Source organism: Chlamydotis macqueenii, chromosome 4, assembly GCF_036417535.1.
Source record: "Chlamydotis macqueenii isolate bChlMac1 chromosome 4, bChlMac1.mat, whole genome shotgun sequence".
NCBI classification, from domain to species: Eukaryota; Metazoa; Chordata; class Aves; order Otidiformes; family Otididae; genus Chlamydotis; species Chlamydotis macqueenii.
In genome coordinates, this window is record NC_141559.1 from 3,148,889 (window position 1) to 3,164,748 (window position 15,860).

Sequence of the window (15,860 nt, forward strand, 5' to 3'; positions counted from 1 at the left end):
GCTACCAAGTAGTTTCTCATGTACACCAAATTCTTTGGTTACATATTGAATAACCACTGTTTTTTCAAAAAAAAAAAAAAAAAAAAAGACAAGGAAATATGTTGTCAATATTTCTGATTCCAAGAGCAGTAAAATAAGAGTCCAACAACTTTTGTGATCATTTATCCGAAAACAGTAAACAGATGCAGCCCAAAAGACCCATGTTGCTTCCAAATTTTAATAAGGAAACTTCCTTTATTTTCTTTAAGAACGGCTAATATATTAATATTTTCTGTGATGAAGGCTACTCCTCTTATTGGCCACTGATTCAGGAGACAGAATTGGAGAATGAAAGAATGAAGCACTTTTGATAATCTCTCGTACAAAAACGAGACTCTTTGCCCAAAAGGCTGTGCTATATTCAACACAATACATTTGTTTGCCAGCAGCTTTTAAAATCAAGTTCTAATTAAGTTGGTTATCTGGTATGAAACGATTTCTATAATAAGGGCTCTTTCCCTTTGTAGAGTGGCTTCACACCCTTGCACATAGCCGCGCACTATGGAAACGTCAACGTGGCGACGCTTCTGCTCAACCGAGGAGCTGCAGTCGATTTCACAGCAAGGGTACGGAGGAGTTTCTTTCTCTTCTTGGTTGTAATGGCCTACAAAAGTGGGAGTGTTTCTCTGTGTAATTCTTCATCAAGAGTAAGTGAGGAGCAAAGTAATGCTGAAATTCTGTTGCGTTCCAAGATGTCTTTTTTGGCAGTAATTCTTAAAGGTTGCCTCCGTGCAATGCACCAGAGTCCTTAGGAGTTGAGTAGCGACCAGTATTCCCAGCTGAAGGAAGCGGGCTCCCTTGACTGGCTCCAGAAAGCTGATGTTCTCATAATGTGTCAACTCGCTTCAGGTTTTCTGTCAATTAAGACATACGCCAGAATATCTGTAGGATTTATTGGCTTTTCCAGTACTCAGTATTTACTATACTACTTTAATTTTACTTTTTCACATATAAATGTCTTCTGAAAAAGTAAAGTAAGGTATATTGTCATGGAACAATGAAAGTACTAATTAATCATGACTGCTCTTTCATGGTAACCAACTGCAGAGCTACGTAATACGGTCTCTTTGCTGTTGTACGTGGCATAGTTTGAAGCACAGCATCTGGTGCCATGGAAACCTCTGGTGGTCCGTACCTCAGCATAGCTATGGGATCGGAAGTTTTCTCTTTAATTTTGCCAGAAACACTTTAAATTACTTTAGGGTTCTCCCTTCCAGACTGACTTCCTCCCGTTGCCGGTCTGGAATAGCTGCTAATGTTCCCTCTTTCCTCACCCAATGCCTTTGCAAGGACTTTCAGCCTAAACAGGACCCTACTCCTGTTGGCGTCACACGGGGAAGGTTCCTTTGTGGAGGGATCCCGCTCTGGTGTATTCTGTGTGTGTTGCAGTGATTTAAATGCGTTGATGTTTTGTGACTATTGACTTGTTGCGACTCTGATATTTGTTTGTTTACTTGTCTGACTCTGGGGCTGTGATGTTCGCTGCTTTGGCAGATGCGCTTCTTCGTTTATTAAAAATCCCCCAAAATGAATATAGATTCTTGCTTAGAAAGGAATTACTAACTCTAGCTTATACGGTGTGTGCCTAGCTCTGATGCTCAAGTACGTTTTTGTTTATTCTCTGCAACGTGATGGTCTCATTTTTTGTGACCCCGACACGAATTCACCGCCATTGTACACCTTCGAACCCGTCATGCTCATTGTTTGTTCTTTTCATGGTGTAGAATGGAATCACCCCACTGCATGTGGCTTCCAAAAGGGGAAACACAAACATGGTGAAGCTCTTGTTGGATCGCGGAGGGCAGATCGATGCCAAAACCAGGGTGAGTCTTTCTATTCCCTGAATATGATGTTATCCCTTCTTGGGAATGGATTGGGATTTTTTGCTTGCTTGTTTTTGGTTTTGGTTTATTTTCTAAGCCAAAGACAGGGAACACCAAGATTCATAGCCAGGAATTCAGCTTCAGTAATTTTGTCTTGTTCTCTACTCTAAAAGTGAGATGTGAGATGACTCTTATAAATCACTAAAAGAAAAAAAAAATTCAGCTGAACACGGCTCCAAAAATGTTAAACGTTGCGTCCTCACAAGTGTACTCTTTTTGAAACTTGGAACAAATTTAAATTGTGGCTCCAAAAGTAATTTATAAAGAAATGTTTTTGTACCTTAAAAAAAAAAAAAATCGAACTCCTACCTTTAGTTTTTAGATTGTGATTTGTTTGATTCAGCCTCTGCAGTTACTGAGATATTAGTTAGATCGACCATTTGTTGCTTCAAAAGCTCTAGGAAGTCAGTCGTTATTATTGTGTGACTCTGTATGTGATCATGATTTTGATTTCTGATTATTTACGAAACGATGTCTCTCTTGCTCTTTTTTTTTTTTTTTTAATTTAAATCACTGATGATGAAAAAAATGCTGCCTCTCATGAAGGTGTGCAGTAAATCATCCTTGGTCAAATTTTCCACAATAAGTGCCTAAAATCTCATGGTAAAGAGGCGTGAAGTGGTAACAACACGCTGCAGTCGTACTTATAAGCACACAGGTGATTGTAACAGACATATTGGATATTAAGAGGTCAAGGTGTATTCCTTTCCCCGCTCACCCGCAAAGATTGACATGCGGTGGTGAATGAAACTGAGAACAGGACTTGGCCCCACGTAGGTGGAAGGTGCTAATTTTAGAGTCCTCTCATCGTCTTGGCTTCTTGCCTTTTGTCAGCTGCTACGTTAGCTCAAAAACCGTCAGCACAAAGGTATCGGTGAAAACCCGTAAAGGTATCCTAAAGCACACGTATCCCAGTTTGCACCGGCTCAGCAGCTTCCTCTTGCTTCCATCTCCTACCTTCTCCCTGCTCAAAGGCACGCGGTGGGGGTCGGCTGCGTGTCCTTCGCAGTGGGGGAGATTCCAGAGCTCTTGGTTTTGCTGTCGGTGTCTCCGTGGCGTGGCCTTGTCTTCGTGCCAGCTGTTTATATCGTCTCGGTGTCTTTTTCTTTTCCCTTGGCTTTGTCCGCATGCCTTGTGTGCTTTGCTATGGCCGTGAGCGCGTAGGGTGTGGAAGAGGTAGGTTGTGTGTTGCATGCCGTGCATACGTGTGTGTTGTATGCTAAAGGACAGACTTCCACCTCCTCTGCCTCGATACTAACACGCTTGCCTTCCCATACTCGCCTTTTCATTTCTTCTGAGCAACACCTGCATTCTCCCAGTAGGCCCGATTCACTGCAGAACAGTGGAATTGAATGGAATGGAAGGATAATTCATTGCTGGGCAGCTTGGCCTTTTATTCTTGGTCTCCACAGCGCATCAAAATAAGCTCTTTGGTTAAAAAAGTCCTCGTTGCTTTCATTCACTTTATTTTTAACTTGCTTTATGACGTGGCATCTGATGATGCATAAATTGAAATGCAAAAACTTATTTTAAAGGATTTTAGGTGAGCCCCAGTACGTTAATTTTCTAGAGTTAATCTGTGAAATCTTTTAATGTTTGAAAATTGGAATGGTCCGTTAGGAGGCCCTGCAGTGTCTAAAACAAGGAAATTAAAATGTACGCTCTTCAAAGGGAGTAAATTATGCACGTGCCCTACTGTTCCATAGTTAACGTTGCATGTCAGAGGAAAGCCCTGGTCACTGAAGGAACTGCCTGTTTTTATTTTCTATACGTTGCACGGTTTATTTGCTGAAACTTTATGGCATTTCTCATTAGAGCATACCCATGTAGAATTGCCAGTAAATCCGCTTGCTGCACTTATGTATTTTAAAATAATCTTTTACTTAATTTTTTTTTCTGCAAGTTTTGGCATTTTTCTCAACTAACTACCAAATAAGTTTTTAAAATGTGGAATTGCATTTCGCTTGTATGTTGTAGCTAAAGTAAGAAATGTAAACCCCACTCCCGATGGTATTAATGGCACACTTTGATGAGTACTGTCTGTTGTATCTACGTTTGCGCTACTTCTGGTTACACACAAACCTTTTCTGGAGTTTTATTTGCTAAGTAGTTAACAGGTGAAATTTCTTACGCTAAGACAATTCGTATTTAAAATCTTAGTCGAACCTCTATTCTCTACAAGTTGACCCGAATAAGAACTTCAGTGACATATGTTTGTTTAAAATTTTAAAATTTAGCTCAACTTCTGACCTGTACAGCTTGCGATAGCAGACCGTGGCTAGGAATCGGTGTGCAGAAACCATCTCAAAGATGGTGGAAAGCTCCATTTCTGATGAAATCGATGTCACGTGGTCAAGGGTAACGCGGCAATTACCAGTTCTCACTCTGAGAGAGGGAAAGCATCTCCAGCCTTCCTGAAACGTGGCCAGGATGATCACAGGGACAGACATTTTAAGCGTTTGGAAGCAGAGCCATTTTGGCATGGCCAAAATATCTCTATTTCTGTTTAAAAATATATATATCCTGATATAATGGAACAGTAACAGTACAGATAGGCAGGATATTGAAGTGTTCCTGACTATTGGGGGGTTTTAGGAAGATTCTTCATGAGCGCAGTTCTGGTTGCATCTCTATTTTTGTCATTTCTCTGTGTAAACTGTATAGGAAAAAAGAGACCGCGCGTGTGAGGCTTTTTTAGTTTTTATGTGCTTTTTTGCTTTTAAAATAGAGTGTTATTCACAGGCCTTTGTCACCTTACTGGTATTTCTGTGGGACTACGCAAACACCCTTAGAAGAGGGGGAGGAACACGTTCACCTGTCTCAGACGCTGAAGTTGTCACACATTTTGTGTTCTTTCTGATGAATCTTGCCAACATGGAAATGAAATTTTTCTCGCTCTGGGACTTTTCTTTAGACTCGTCTTGCAGGCTCTTGTCCAGAATATTTACAGCTGAAAACAAAAATATCTCTGGAATGAAACAGAGCATCTAGCCGTGGAATGGAAGGCTTATTGTGTGGGAAAGTAAAGGTGTTGAGTGCCTGGAGCAGGGAGCAGACGTGAGAACGGTGAGGGGAAAGTCTGGTGTGCCGTCTGGGTTGGAGAGGGGCCACAGGAGCCTCAGCTGGAGCCGCGAGAGGTGGAAGGTTGGTCAGAGAGATGTGTGATGCCAATGGGAAAAGAAAAAGGAAGCAAGCTGTGAGGGGTGGAACTTGGATTTTTTTGGGGGTTTGGTTTAGTTTGGCTTGGGATTTTTTGCGGTGAATGTGCTTCAGACACCCCGTAACACGCATTCTGGGAACTTCTTGGGATTTATCTGTAATAATATCTCCTTTTTTATACGTGCATCCTGACAAAATAGGCACAGCTCACTGCTATTTCCACACGGAAGTGGGTTTTCTACCGCAAAGCCCTTGGAGCAGGATCCCAACCCTGTCTTGGCGCTACGCGAGGGGGTTTTCCCTGCGGCAGTGCTGCTGTGACGTTTCCTCCTAGCCTTCGCCCATGCACGGAGCACTAATAATTCATTGGCAGCGTTTGCCGTTCCGAGAGCAATGTCAGGTTATAAATATCTAATCACCGTGCAGATACGTGCTGTTAAAAATTCAGTGGATTCATATAATGTTGACAGGGGAGCGCGAAGGGATGTTGTGCAGATTATTAAGCAAGCTATATAGACAGTGACTATTATTTAGAATTATTTAACTTAATGTCTTATTACTCAAGCAAATGCATGGTGTATTTTTTTTGCTGCCTTTTAAGAATTTGTACTTTGAGCGGCAGACCTGGAGGAATACTTTACAGCATATTTAATTATGCCAAGACTCGGAGAGCTTGGAGCAAGAGGGAGATGTGCCTTCTTCATTTTTAAAGAGATGAGGTTTAGTAGAAACAAGGAATGAACAAATGAAAAGTCCTTTTTTTTTTGTCGAGAAAATTTAGACAGTTCTGCGTGTCTAACGGACAGAATACTGAAATTTTATTTGACCCTTATAAAAATGAGGATATGCAGCTGCAGTTGAGAAGAAATCTTTGATAATTTGGCTTGTGGTGTTCATGTGCTGTCATCAGCCTGGGTTCAAATAAGCACCAAATGGGTGCAACTGTTCTTCAATGACTGGTGATTGATTTTTTTCAAGAAAAAAAAGGCAAAAGCTGACCTTCTATTTTGAGAGCCATTTAAGAGGAAGTTAGGCGTGAGGGGATTTCATGGCTTCCATACATACGGAGAGGATTGCAGTGCCATTTCTAACCATGACCCAGCTGTTGGTTCCATTGCAAAGCGTGAGCTAGGAGGGTGGGAACAACAGATCACCAGGTGCGGGATGTCCCTTGGAAGAGAAAAACATTTAACTCGTGAATATGTACTATTTGGGACGAGGAGATAAATATTGAACTTCTTAAAATATCAAATTGTTGAATTTCTTGTCTCGTGGCATGGTGGCCTTTGTGTTCATGGGGTATCTGTCATCTGAGCGTCAAAGTCTGTGCCTCTTCGACCCAGTGTTGTACGTCCTGTCAGATGATGCATTTGATATTTTGGCCAGCATGTGTTCTTCGGTTGACGTGGTGGACCAATTAGCAATGGAATGATTAAAAAAGTACATCGGGAAACTCCTGCAGTAGCTTTCAGAGCTCTGAGGTTCATTGCAAACAGATACCGGTGCACGGGAGGACTCGTTTAGTACACCGGTGTGTCTCTTGATATTGGCTGATGTCAGGTTGTCCTCGTTGTACTCTGTATAATTGAGTACAATAATTTTAAAATACACATGCTGGTTTCCCCAGGGCAGAAAGAGGGCAGACAAGAGGGGTTTATGGGAAGGCTGCAGAGCGTATTGCTTGGTTCACCTACTGGAAAGTGCACAGATAGTCAATGATGATGCACTTCTAAAAGCTGGGACAGGACTGAATAGAATAGGTAGAAAGTCTTCATCTCAACTTTTAGAGGGACTTACAGAGAGGAGAAATTACGCTTTTTAATGATTTAGTTCTTTTTTTTTGTTTAACCTAGACTTTCTTGTGGAGTTTATGTTTTTCTTAGCTTGTAATAAATCTATCTCAGAGCAGTATCCTCATCTTTTAATTATGCTGTTACTGGATTCTTCAGAAAGCACCCTAGAATAATAGTGTCTGCCTCATCTGAGATGAGCAGTGTGTCTCAAAGAGGGAAGGCTTTTCTTGTGAATAAAAACTATTAGTATTTCGCTTTATAAACCTGTCGCTGAGTATTGATGGTTTCTCTGAGTGCATGCTTTGAACAACATCGAGATCTAATGAGATGAAAACTTGGGTTTCTATACCTTACACATTTTCTTTTTTTTTTTTTTTGTCATTCAGTACTAATATTCTTTTGCAACCATTTTTCTTGCCTCTATTTCCTCTGTTTTTCTACATGAAGTGTTTGGACTGCTAGATTTTAGAATTATTATTACCTAGAATGCATTCTCGTCTCTACATGTTTGCTACCACTGCTGTGATCGCTACTGAGTAGCCTGAGCAAGTCTTTTGGTGTAAGCTGTTGTTCTGCAATGGAAAAAATATGGAGAGGTTGGTGGTCTCACAGCAATTTTAGCAAAGAATTTTTAGCTTTTTGTTCACCGCTTAATCTCAGAACTGAAAGATTTTGTTGTCTTTGTTTCTCTCTTTCTATTTTTCTCTGTTTTAAAATCTTATTTCTCCTGCTGCCTGTTTAAAAAAAAACCCTCGAATTCCAGAGTAAATTTTCTAGTTTGAACGTTCCTTGTTTCTTCCCTGCATCAAAAGCAATCCAAAGGACAGGGGTTGATTAATGGAGCATCCTTACCCAGCACAAATTACCCAGGGAGAGGCGATGCAATCGGAAAGCCATGCAGAGGAGAAGCAGAGGAGGCAATGCATGCTCATGTTATCCTCTTTGAGAAGAGATTTGAACACAGTGGGCTTCCTCTCTGAACCTCAGAGTGTCCTTGACTGGTGCGAGGAAGACTAGGAATGAAGCTTCATGTTGTGGAGCCAGTTTCAGTTAGGAGTCAGTGGGGCTGCGTTCCTGGAAGGGTGTTCCTCAGAGTGCCAGGACAGACAGCCTGGGATATGCTCATTTGTTTTCCCTCCTTTTACTTTAAGGATGGACTCACCCCACTCCACTGTGCTGCAAGAAGTGGACATGACCAAGTCGTGGAGCTGCTCCTGGAACGAGGTGCCCCCCTGCTTGCACGGACCAAGGTGCGTGTCTGATGAAAATACGTTAGCAGCTGTGTGTAACTTTCCACTGAGTTTTCAGTTTCAGAGTGCCTGACAAAGGTATCTGGCAAACAGTGGAACAGAGTATTGCAACGATATGCTTGAGGTCTCCTGGAAGATCAGGAGGGAGAAACAATTTAAATACCAGTTTCAGACCATTGCACAGTTTACTGGGCTCCACTCCCTCAAACATGGCTCAAAACAAGGGCAACTCATGGATTCTGACCCATCGTTATCCTTATGGGAGACTCAAGATCTTCTCTTTACCCTCTTCAGGAGGTTTTATCCCTGGGTTGCAAGCATATCAGCTGCATCAAGTAAGGATGTGCTCAAGCTCTGCATCCTTGAGAGCACTAAGTAGTCCAGGTCATCTGTTTCTGCAGGGGGGATCCCCAGGGAGATGGGAATTGTAGGGAAAATATTCCTTACAGTTTCACTGGCTCCTTTGGTGGGAGAAGGTGGTTAGGTGATCCTCGTGTGTCAACACCCTCACTTCACTAAGAGGTGGAGAGGCTCAGAACAGCCCCTGCCACATCCACTTCAGGCAGGATTCCCAGATGTTGCCATTTCAAGGCAGATGTTACCAGTCAGGACAGAATATCAGCATTGCATCTGGACGTCCCCACTCTGTTGAGGATGGAGCAGAGCAGAACTGCCCCGTGAATAATTCCCTCCTTCCAGGTGACAAATACAGTCAGTTTGACCACACCAACTCGGTTACCTATTCAGGTCTATATGTTACAGTCTGTCTCTAAACACACGGTGCTTTTTAAGTACCTTGTTGCATGTAAAACAAACTTAGATTTAAAAGCAACTCCCTCTTCTAACTTCAAACTGAAACAGGTGGTTCTAACCTAGAGATAGATCAATATGTAAATATTACAATTATTTTTTTCTGAAAACAACTTGTTACACATATTAATAGCAACAGTTCTCTTTCCTCTTAATTGTCTACCTTCCGTGGACTTCGGTATTTACAAAAAGATCTGTTAAAGCCAGACAGGGCTGTAAAACTCCTGCTGCTGCTGCCCTTCAAGTGTTATGGTTAGAACAAAAGGTCCAGCCACGGTGGTGGTTGAAAGTGTCATTTCCCAGAAGCTCATGGGTCAGATTTGCCAATATAATTTGTCATTGGACACTTAAAGAAAAAAAAAATAAGTTCCTGAATAAATACAATGATGGGTAAGTAGGTGCTTTTCCTCTAATGAACGTACAACCTATGTCTTAGTGTTATGATGAGTGTCCCCATCTCTTGCCACAGAATGGACTCTCTCCGCTTCACATGGCGGCCCAGGGGGACCACGTGGAATGCGTCAAACACCTGCTGCAGCACAAAGCTCCTGTGGATGATGTCACGCTGGATTACCTGACCGCCCTCCACGTGGCTGCGCACTGCGGCCACTATCGCGTCACCAAACTCCTCCTGGACAAGAGAGCAAATCCCAACGCTCGTGCCCTGGTAAACCAGTCCCACCCGTGTTGTGTGACAGAGCCATCCAGGGTAGATGGGTAGCTCTTACCAGTAAAGCCAAGTGAAAACTCTGTTAAACTCCAGCAACCTCCGATAGCTGCAGTAACGACAGGGGTTGGCACATCTGCTAGTTACCAGTATTACCGTGAGGTCTAGTCGTGGACCAAGTCCCATGACGAGCGACAGTAGTATCAGGTCTGGAAGCTCTACAGAGTTCCTAAAATCAGAGCCATTTCCAGCTGTTGCTGACATACGCGTTGGTATTTTACTGAATTAATAGTTCAGCTTTTCCATACTACGTGATACAATAGACAGATAACTTGTAAGCTTTCAAATGAATCAGTAAGTCCATTGGCATGGAGAAAATATGTTAAACAGCTAGTATTTCTGCATTTATCAAATCTCATAACCCCTCTTGCTTCTTCCTTTTATGCTTTTTTTTATTTTGTCTTTCTTGGTGTCATGTTTACTTGACTGATCTTTTTCAATGCTGTTTCCACCCCTTCTTGTTTTTCTTGCCAGTTTTCTGATTCTCTTCAGCTGTCCTTGTCTCAGCTGCCCGCACATACACATTGTATGCTAGCCCCCTCATCTTCTTCCATGACCAGAAATACACCTTCTGTTCCTCTCCCTTCCCAAGAAACATCTGAAATGAAAGGAGAACACCCCCCGGGCCGCTGCCTCTCTGCTCGCTTTCCTCTAGGCTGTTTTTTTTCCTTTTCTTTTGTTTCCTCTCCCAACAGGGGCTTGTCGCCTCTGGCTTGCTTTTAGCATTTAGTATATTAAATGGTGCTCGTCATTTCTGTTAGTAATAGTTTTTTTCCGCCTGCTCCTCTCCCCCATCAGACTGTTCCTCACTTAACTAGAAGTAGCAAAGTGAAATCAACTCGGGCAGTAAAATTAAGTGAAACTATGGAAACTTCTAAACAGTAGAACTCCCTCTGGAATATATCGAGAGGTTCTGTGCAGGAGGTTTTCATTCCTTCTTTAGAAATTGCAGAAGGGTAGTAGTAGTAATAATATTCATCAGAGTCTTGCGATGGAATAAATTTTCCAAACAGTTCATATTCAGCTAGATTTTTAAAAAATAATTGTTAATGTTTGCAGTATGATTTGGGGATACAAGCACTGTATGAGTTCTTGGCTTTTTCAGTTTGTATGTGCTTTAAAGCACCTTCCAATCCACGAGTAATTAACATTCACCTTACCAGAAGCTGATTGTGGAATAATCTGTCACGTGCCTCCTTCCGTGAGCTAAGATTTCACCGATAAGTTGTGTTTACTGCTAGTTGATTGTTTAGCCGTGCTCATCCTTTTCATTAGAAAACAGCAAATTTTCAGCGTTATCTAAAAATGTTATCTGTGCTTTTCACTAAAATGTTCGCATACCATGCATAATGCGTTTGCTTAGCTTTAGGCACACACTTAACCTCCATTAACTATAATAGTACGTAAAAAAAGCGTGAGGTCACAGCATGTATGACTCTAGAGTATGAAGACATGCTTTGATTTGGGCCCCAGTCTTGCTGAGTCAGCATTTCCAAAGAAATGAGTATGTGCTGATGGTACGCACAACAGTAAAACTGCTATCCCAGACCTCACAGAGTGCACACGCAAACAGGAACACTGTGGATGGATGTATAAATATAAAAATAAATACACATAGATGCTACAGGACTTTCTAAGAAGACAAACAAAGTCTGGAAGGTGTATTCTGTTCTTTTCCTGGAGAATATGCTTTATACATTTCAGAAGACGCTAACTGATTTCAAAGTGATGACCATCATTTCTTACATTTTCATTGTGTTGGACAATCTTGGGAACCACTTTAAGTCATCCTTAGATATCCCTGCGTGCGGCCTTCAGAACCACGTACATGCGTGCACGCATACTCTTGACAGAACGGGCACGTCTGTGTTGGGTTTTTGGAGGTGGAGGTTCAGTTTCTCTCCGTTGCCAGAGGAGAAGGCAGCGGCGCTGCTTTGTTCTGCCTCTAGGCTACTGGGAGACGTCTGTCGTTCATAACCTGTCGTGCTTAAGGAACCGTTGCTGCCGGAACTCTAACGCTTCTGCTCCCGGCACGGAGCTGTGTGGAAAGTGTAGCTGCATGTCTTTAACTAACATTGACTGTCTTTTGCGCAGAATGGTTTTACTCCACTGCACATTGCCTGCAAGAAAAATCGCATCAAAGTCATGGAACTCCTGGTGAAATATGGGGCTTCAATCCAGGCTATAACAGAGGTAGAAAAATGTTTCGTGTCCTGCAGAAACATTCCTTCTCTCTCTCTCTTTTTGCTTCTTGTTTTCTCTCTCCTGTCTTGCCTCGCTTTCACTTATGTGTTATTTAAACGAAGAAGCCCCTTCCCTACAGCCGTGCAGAGGAGTAAAACTGCTCTTGCTTTGTTTCGCAGTCGGGCCTCACACCAATACACGTGGCTGCGTTTATGGGCCACTTGAACATAGTCCTCCTTCTGCTGCAGAACGGAGCCTCTCCCGATGTCACTAACATTGTGAGTATGGCTTTGACTAGAACCGTCCGTGCAATTCCTCCTCCGAAAGGGTCTGGCCTACCGTGTAGCTCAACCAAAGGTCACATTTTAATGATACTTTATTGCATTGTAGGGCAAATTATTCTAGCGCCTGTAGCGAAGAGGGGAAAATGGTCGTTGTGTATGCATTATCAGCCATCTGTGGTTTCATGTCTTCTTCAACAGTGCCAGATAAAGTAAAGTTTCCCTTAGAACCAAAGCTCACCAAATACATCCAAAGCTGATTATAAGCCAAGTCACAGGGAAGACCGTGTTTCCATTCTGAAGGGCGAAATTTAAGTCCAAATGGCTCTAACTTCTGCTGGCATAGTTTCGCCGCCTGCCGTGAAATTGTGTCACTTGTATCAGTCAAAGGGGATAAAGCGCTTAAAACCTGACGATCAAAGAAAAAGCCAAAACGTTAAACTCAAGGTGTTCCTCTTACACGGGAAATGCCGGGAACTGGTGCCTTTCCAAGGAACATGCTTAAATCTACAAAATGTGACCTTTGGGAGGTAACACAAAATGCAGAACCTGACCTAACCGTAGAAATCAGTGTTTGTATACCAATAGCCTAGCTACCCAGAAGAATAACAATAAAAAGAACATTATTGTTTTCTGAGCTGTATTTCATGGATATCTTACTGTTTGAATTTGCCAGTATAAACAAATACTCCACTTATGACCACCTGCACTTTGAAAGCAGCTTTTGAGCAGTAAGTAATGTTACAGATAAGCGTTCCCAGCAGCAAAACAACCACAAAAATTTAGTAATCCAGGTATGCTCGACTCATCAGTTTTTCTCCGTTAGAAAAATTCTGATATGGAACCCAGTAAAAACGTTGAGCACACCGAGCTGTTGGCTCGAATCGTTAGGACAGACTTTTCTTGACAAAATCTCTTACTGCTTTCAAACATTTTGTAGAACTGTTCTTTATATAAAAACTTTACTGACGATATGAAAGCCAACAAGAAGTTAGTGTGGAAGCAATCGAAAGTATTGTGTTACTGGACGTTTGTGTGCAACGTTTAACAGTTTACCATTTATGCTACACAGGTGTCTTGGCTTTTACTTGGCAAGCAGAAGTTCCCTGTTGAGTTACTAACAGTTTCCAAAAGCTAAATTGCTTTGCTAATTCCCGTACAAAAGGGCCTTTATAAAAATTTGATCTTCAGTGTGCGTGAAATGTAAACCTTATTCACATTTTAAACAGCTCATTCCTCAGGCAGTAAAGTTTATATAGGTGAAATTCTCTACTAGGATTTGTAGCCAGGGCTGTGGGATTGTGTTTGTGGCCTACGTACTAATCACAGCTGGTAATACAATGTTAATTTTAAAATGAGAAGATAAATCAACTCCTGGTGAAGAGGGTTTGCCTTAATTAGAAGTTCGTAACAGCAGGCAAGCTCGGGCTGCTTCTTTTCCTACGTGTCAGCGAAAGACAAGATGTGATTCCCAATTCTGATGCAAAAGATCTAGACCAGAGTGTTCATTTTGGCAATTGCAGTTCAATTTGATAGTTGTGGGGGTAAAAACCTTACACCAGAATATGCTCCCGCTCTAGAGTAAGGAGAAGGAGCAGTTAACACAAAGAAGTGATCGGCCCTGCTGTGTTGTCACAACGTAACAGATAAATACGGAGCTCCTGGTTGCTGTCCCGGTCCCTAACGTACCGGACACCGATGAGCTGCACAGGGACTGTCTGAGTCCACTTTAGGACAGCGCACTCAAAGAATGTTGGACAGTGCAAAATTAAGCTGAAAACGCGATCATCGGGGAATATTGCCTTTCACTGTTCCTTTGCAAACCTGCGTAAAAAGTAAACGCTTTGTCAGTATCATCCGTATTCGTTATCCTGATGTGAAATTTCACATCGCTCCAGTCAGCTTTCCAAAATCTCATATTCCCCTTCAAATTCTGTGGGCTACAAAAGGCTTGAAACAAGATTCATTCCAGAGCCTGCAGACAGAGCCACGCCGCTGAGCACAGATTGTACGCGTTTCATATGCTGCCTCAGTTGCGCACAGCCGTCGCGGGGCCATTTAATGCTGCCAGCTCTGCACAGCGCGCAGGAAGAGACCATCTGGAAAAATATCCCCTTCCATCGTGAGGCTCCTGTGCCTCGCAGTCCCTTGAGAGGCTCCGTATACCGTTAGGTAGAACATACGTGACCAGGGGAGTCTATACGGCAAAATTTTCTGTAAGCCAAGATTTTCATTCTGACTCCTCTGTGGTGAGGTTACGTTTGTCTGGGATCACCGAGTTTGCAAACCAAAGCATAGCCAGGCCCAGCGACGCCTTGCGCCTGGCTCTGCAGCCGGATTCTCGGCTGGCGGAAAGGCGGGTCTCTGCCCGCGTGGGTGGGGATTCGCACCGCTGGAGCTCTGTTTCTTCATGGAGCTTTTAGGACACTGAAATGCTTTTCCTTTTCTGCAGCGCGGAGAAACGGCGTTGCACATGGCAGCCCGTGCCGGGCAGGTGGAAGTCGTTCGCTGCCTTCTGAGAAACGGGGCCCTGGTTGATGCCCGAGCCAGGGTAGGTGTTCTGCTTACAATTTTGGGGGTTTTTTTCAACTTTTTCTTACTCAAAAATAGCTGAAGCAGAGGAGCTAGGGAGGAGCAATTCCATTTTTGCTTGATCTGTTGGTTTAGTGTTAAGCACACCTAAAACCAGTTCTGAAAACAGTAGCTTATTTACGCATAGATCTCCTGTTTATGCAGAGATCTTCCAAAGAGAACGTGTGTGGTGGGCTGACCTCAGCTGGCGGCTCAGCCCCACTCAGTTCTTTCCCCTACAGCAGAACGAGGAATTTTGTGTTTGGGGTGGTTCTACCCGCGCTAATTATCTACTCGATTTGAGTTGTAGGAAGAACAGACTCCACTGCACATTGCTTCTCGCTTGGGTAAAACGGAGATCGTCCAACTTCTGCTGCAGCACATGGCCCACCCCGATGCCGCCACGACTAACGGGTACACGCCGCTGCACATCTCCGCCAGAGAGGGACAAGTTGATGTCGCGTCGGTTCTCCTCGAGGCAGGCGCCTCGCACTCCATGTCCACCAAAGTAAGCCAAAATACCTTACGTCCGTATCCCAGTAGCGCAGGCAGCGCACGTCAGCGCATGCCTGCTCCGTGGGGAATGGACCTTCACACTGAGAAGTTGAACTAGTTTGGGTCTTTGGTTTTATTCTTACTTAATCAACAGTGATCCAGCAGACTGAAGTAACATATTGAAAGTGAATCAAATTTTGACATATTTTGCTGTCATCTAAAGTTGAGAGTTCGGTTCCCACTGGAGCCAAATGCAGATCACGATAAATACAGTCCCGGCAGGCTGAAAATGTACACAGAGTCCTTGTTTCTGTGTTACCAGCAGGGCCTTTTTGGCCAAAAAAAAAAAAAAAAAAAAAAGATAATGACAACTTTTTTTTTATGAACAGGCCTGCTTATTCTTCAATACCTTGATTATTGAAATAGTAAAATAATTCTGCTCTGTGCTAGCTGAAAGGAATGTTCCTAAAGCATACAAGTCCGCATCTGTCCAGTTGTACCTAATGCTGAATCTATTTTCAGTAATTCTGCTAATGAGGTGTCACGTGGCACAGCAGACCAGTTTGTCTGGGGTTATAAAAGAAAGAATCTGCAGAATCATTATTGCTTTGTTAGCCAAAAATGTTTACCAGTAGATCCCTAACAGTGATGAACATGTAAGAAAACAG

The 15,860-nt window shown here is 42.8% G+C and overlaps 1 protein-coding gene across 7 annotated transcripts in view; it reads left to right on the top strand.

Moving 5' to 3' along the window:
- Positions 1 to 15,860, top strand: part of ANK2 (ankyrin 2) — a 289,370-nt gene that overhangs the window by 192,859 nt on the left and 80,651 nt on the right. For 6 of the 7 annotated variants that reach the window (XM_086746523.1, XM_086746525.1, XM_086746528.1 and 3 more), the window contains 8 exons: positions 507 to 605; positions 1,764 to 1,862; positions 8,026 to 8,124; positions 9,404 to 9,601; positions 11,756 to 11,854; positions 12,025 to 12,123; positions 14,579 to 14,677; positions 15,008 to 15,205. In XM_086746523.1, coding sequence (XP_086602649.1) covers positions 507 to 605; positions 1,764 to 1,862; positions 8,026 to 8,124; positions 9,404 to 9,601; positions 11,756 to 11,854; positions 12,025 to 12,123; positions 14,579 to 14,677; positions 15,008 to 15,205 — 990 coding nt within the window. The remainder of the gene's footprint in view (positions 1 to 506; positions 606 to 1,763; positions 1,863 to 8,025; positions 8,125 to 9,403; positions 9,602 to 11,755; positions 11,855 to 12,024; positions 12,124 to 14,578; positions 14,678 to 15,007; positions 15,206 to 15,860) is intronic. The other variant, XM_086746527.1, reaches the window with a different exon arrangement.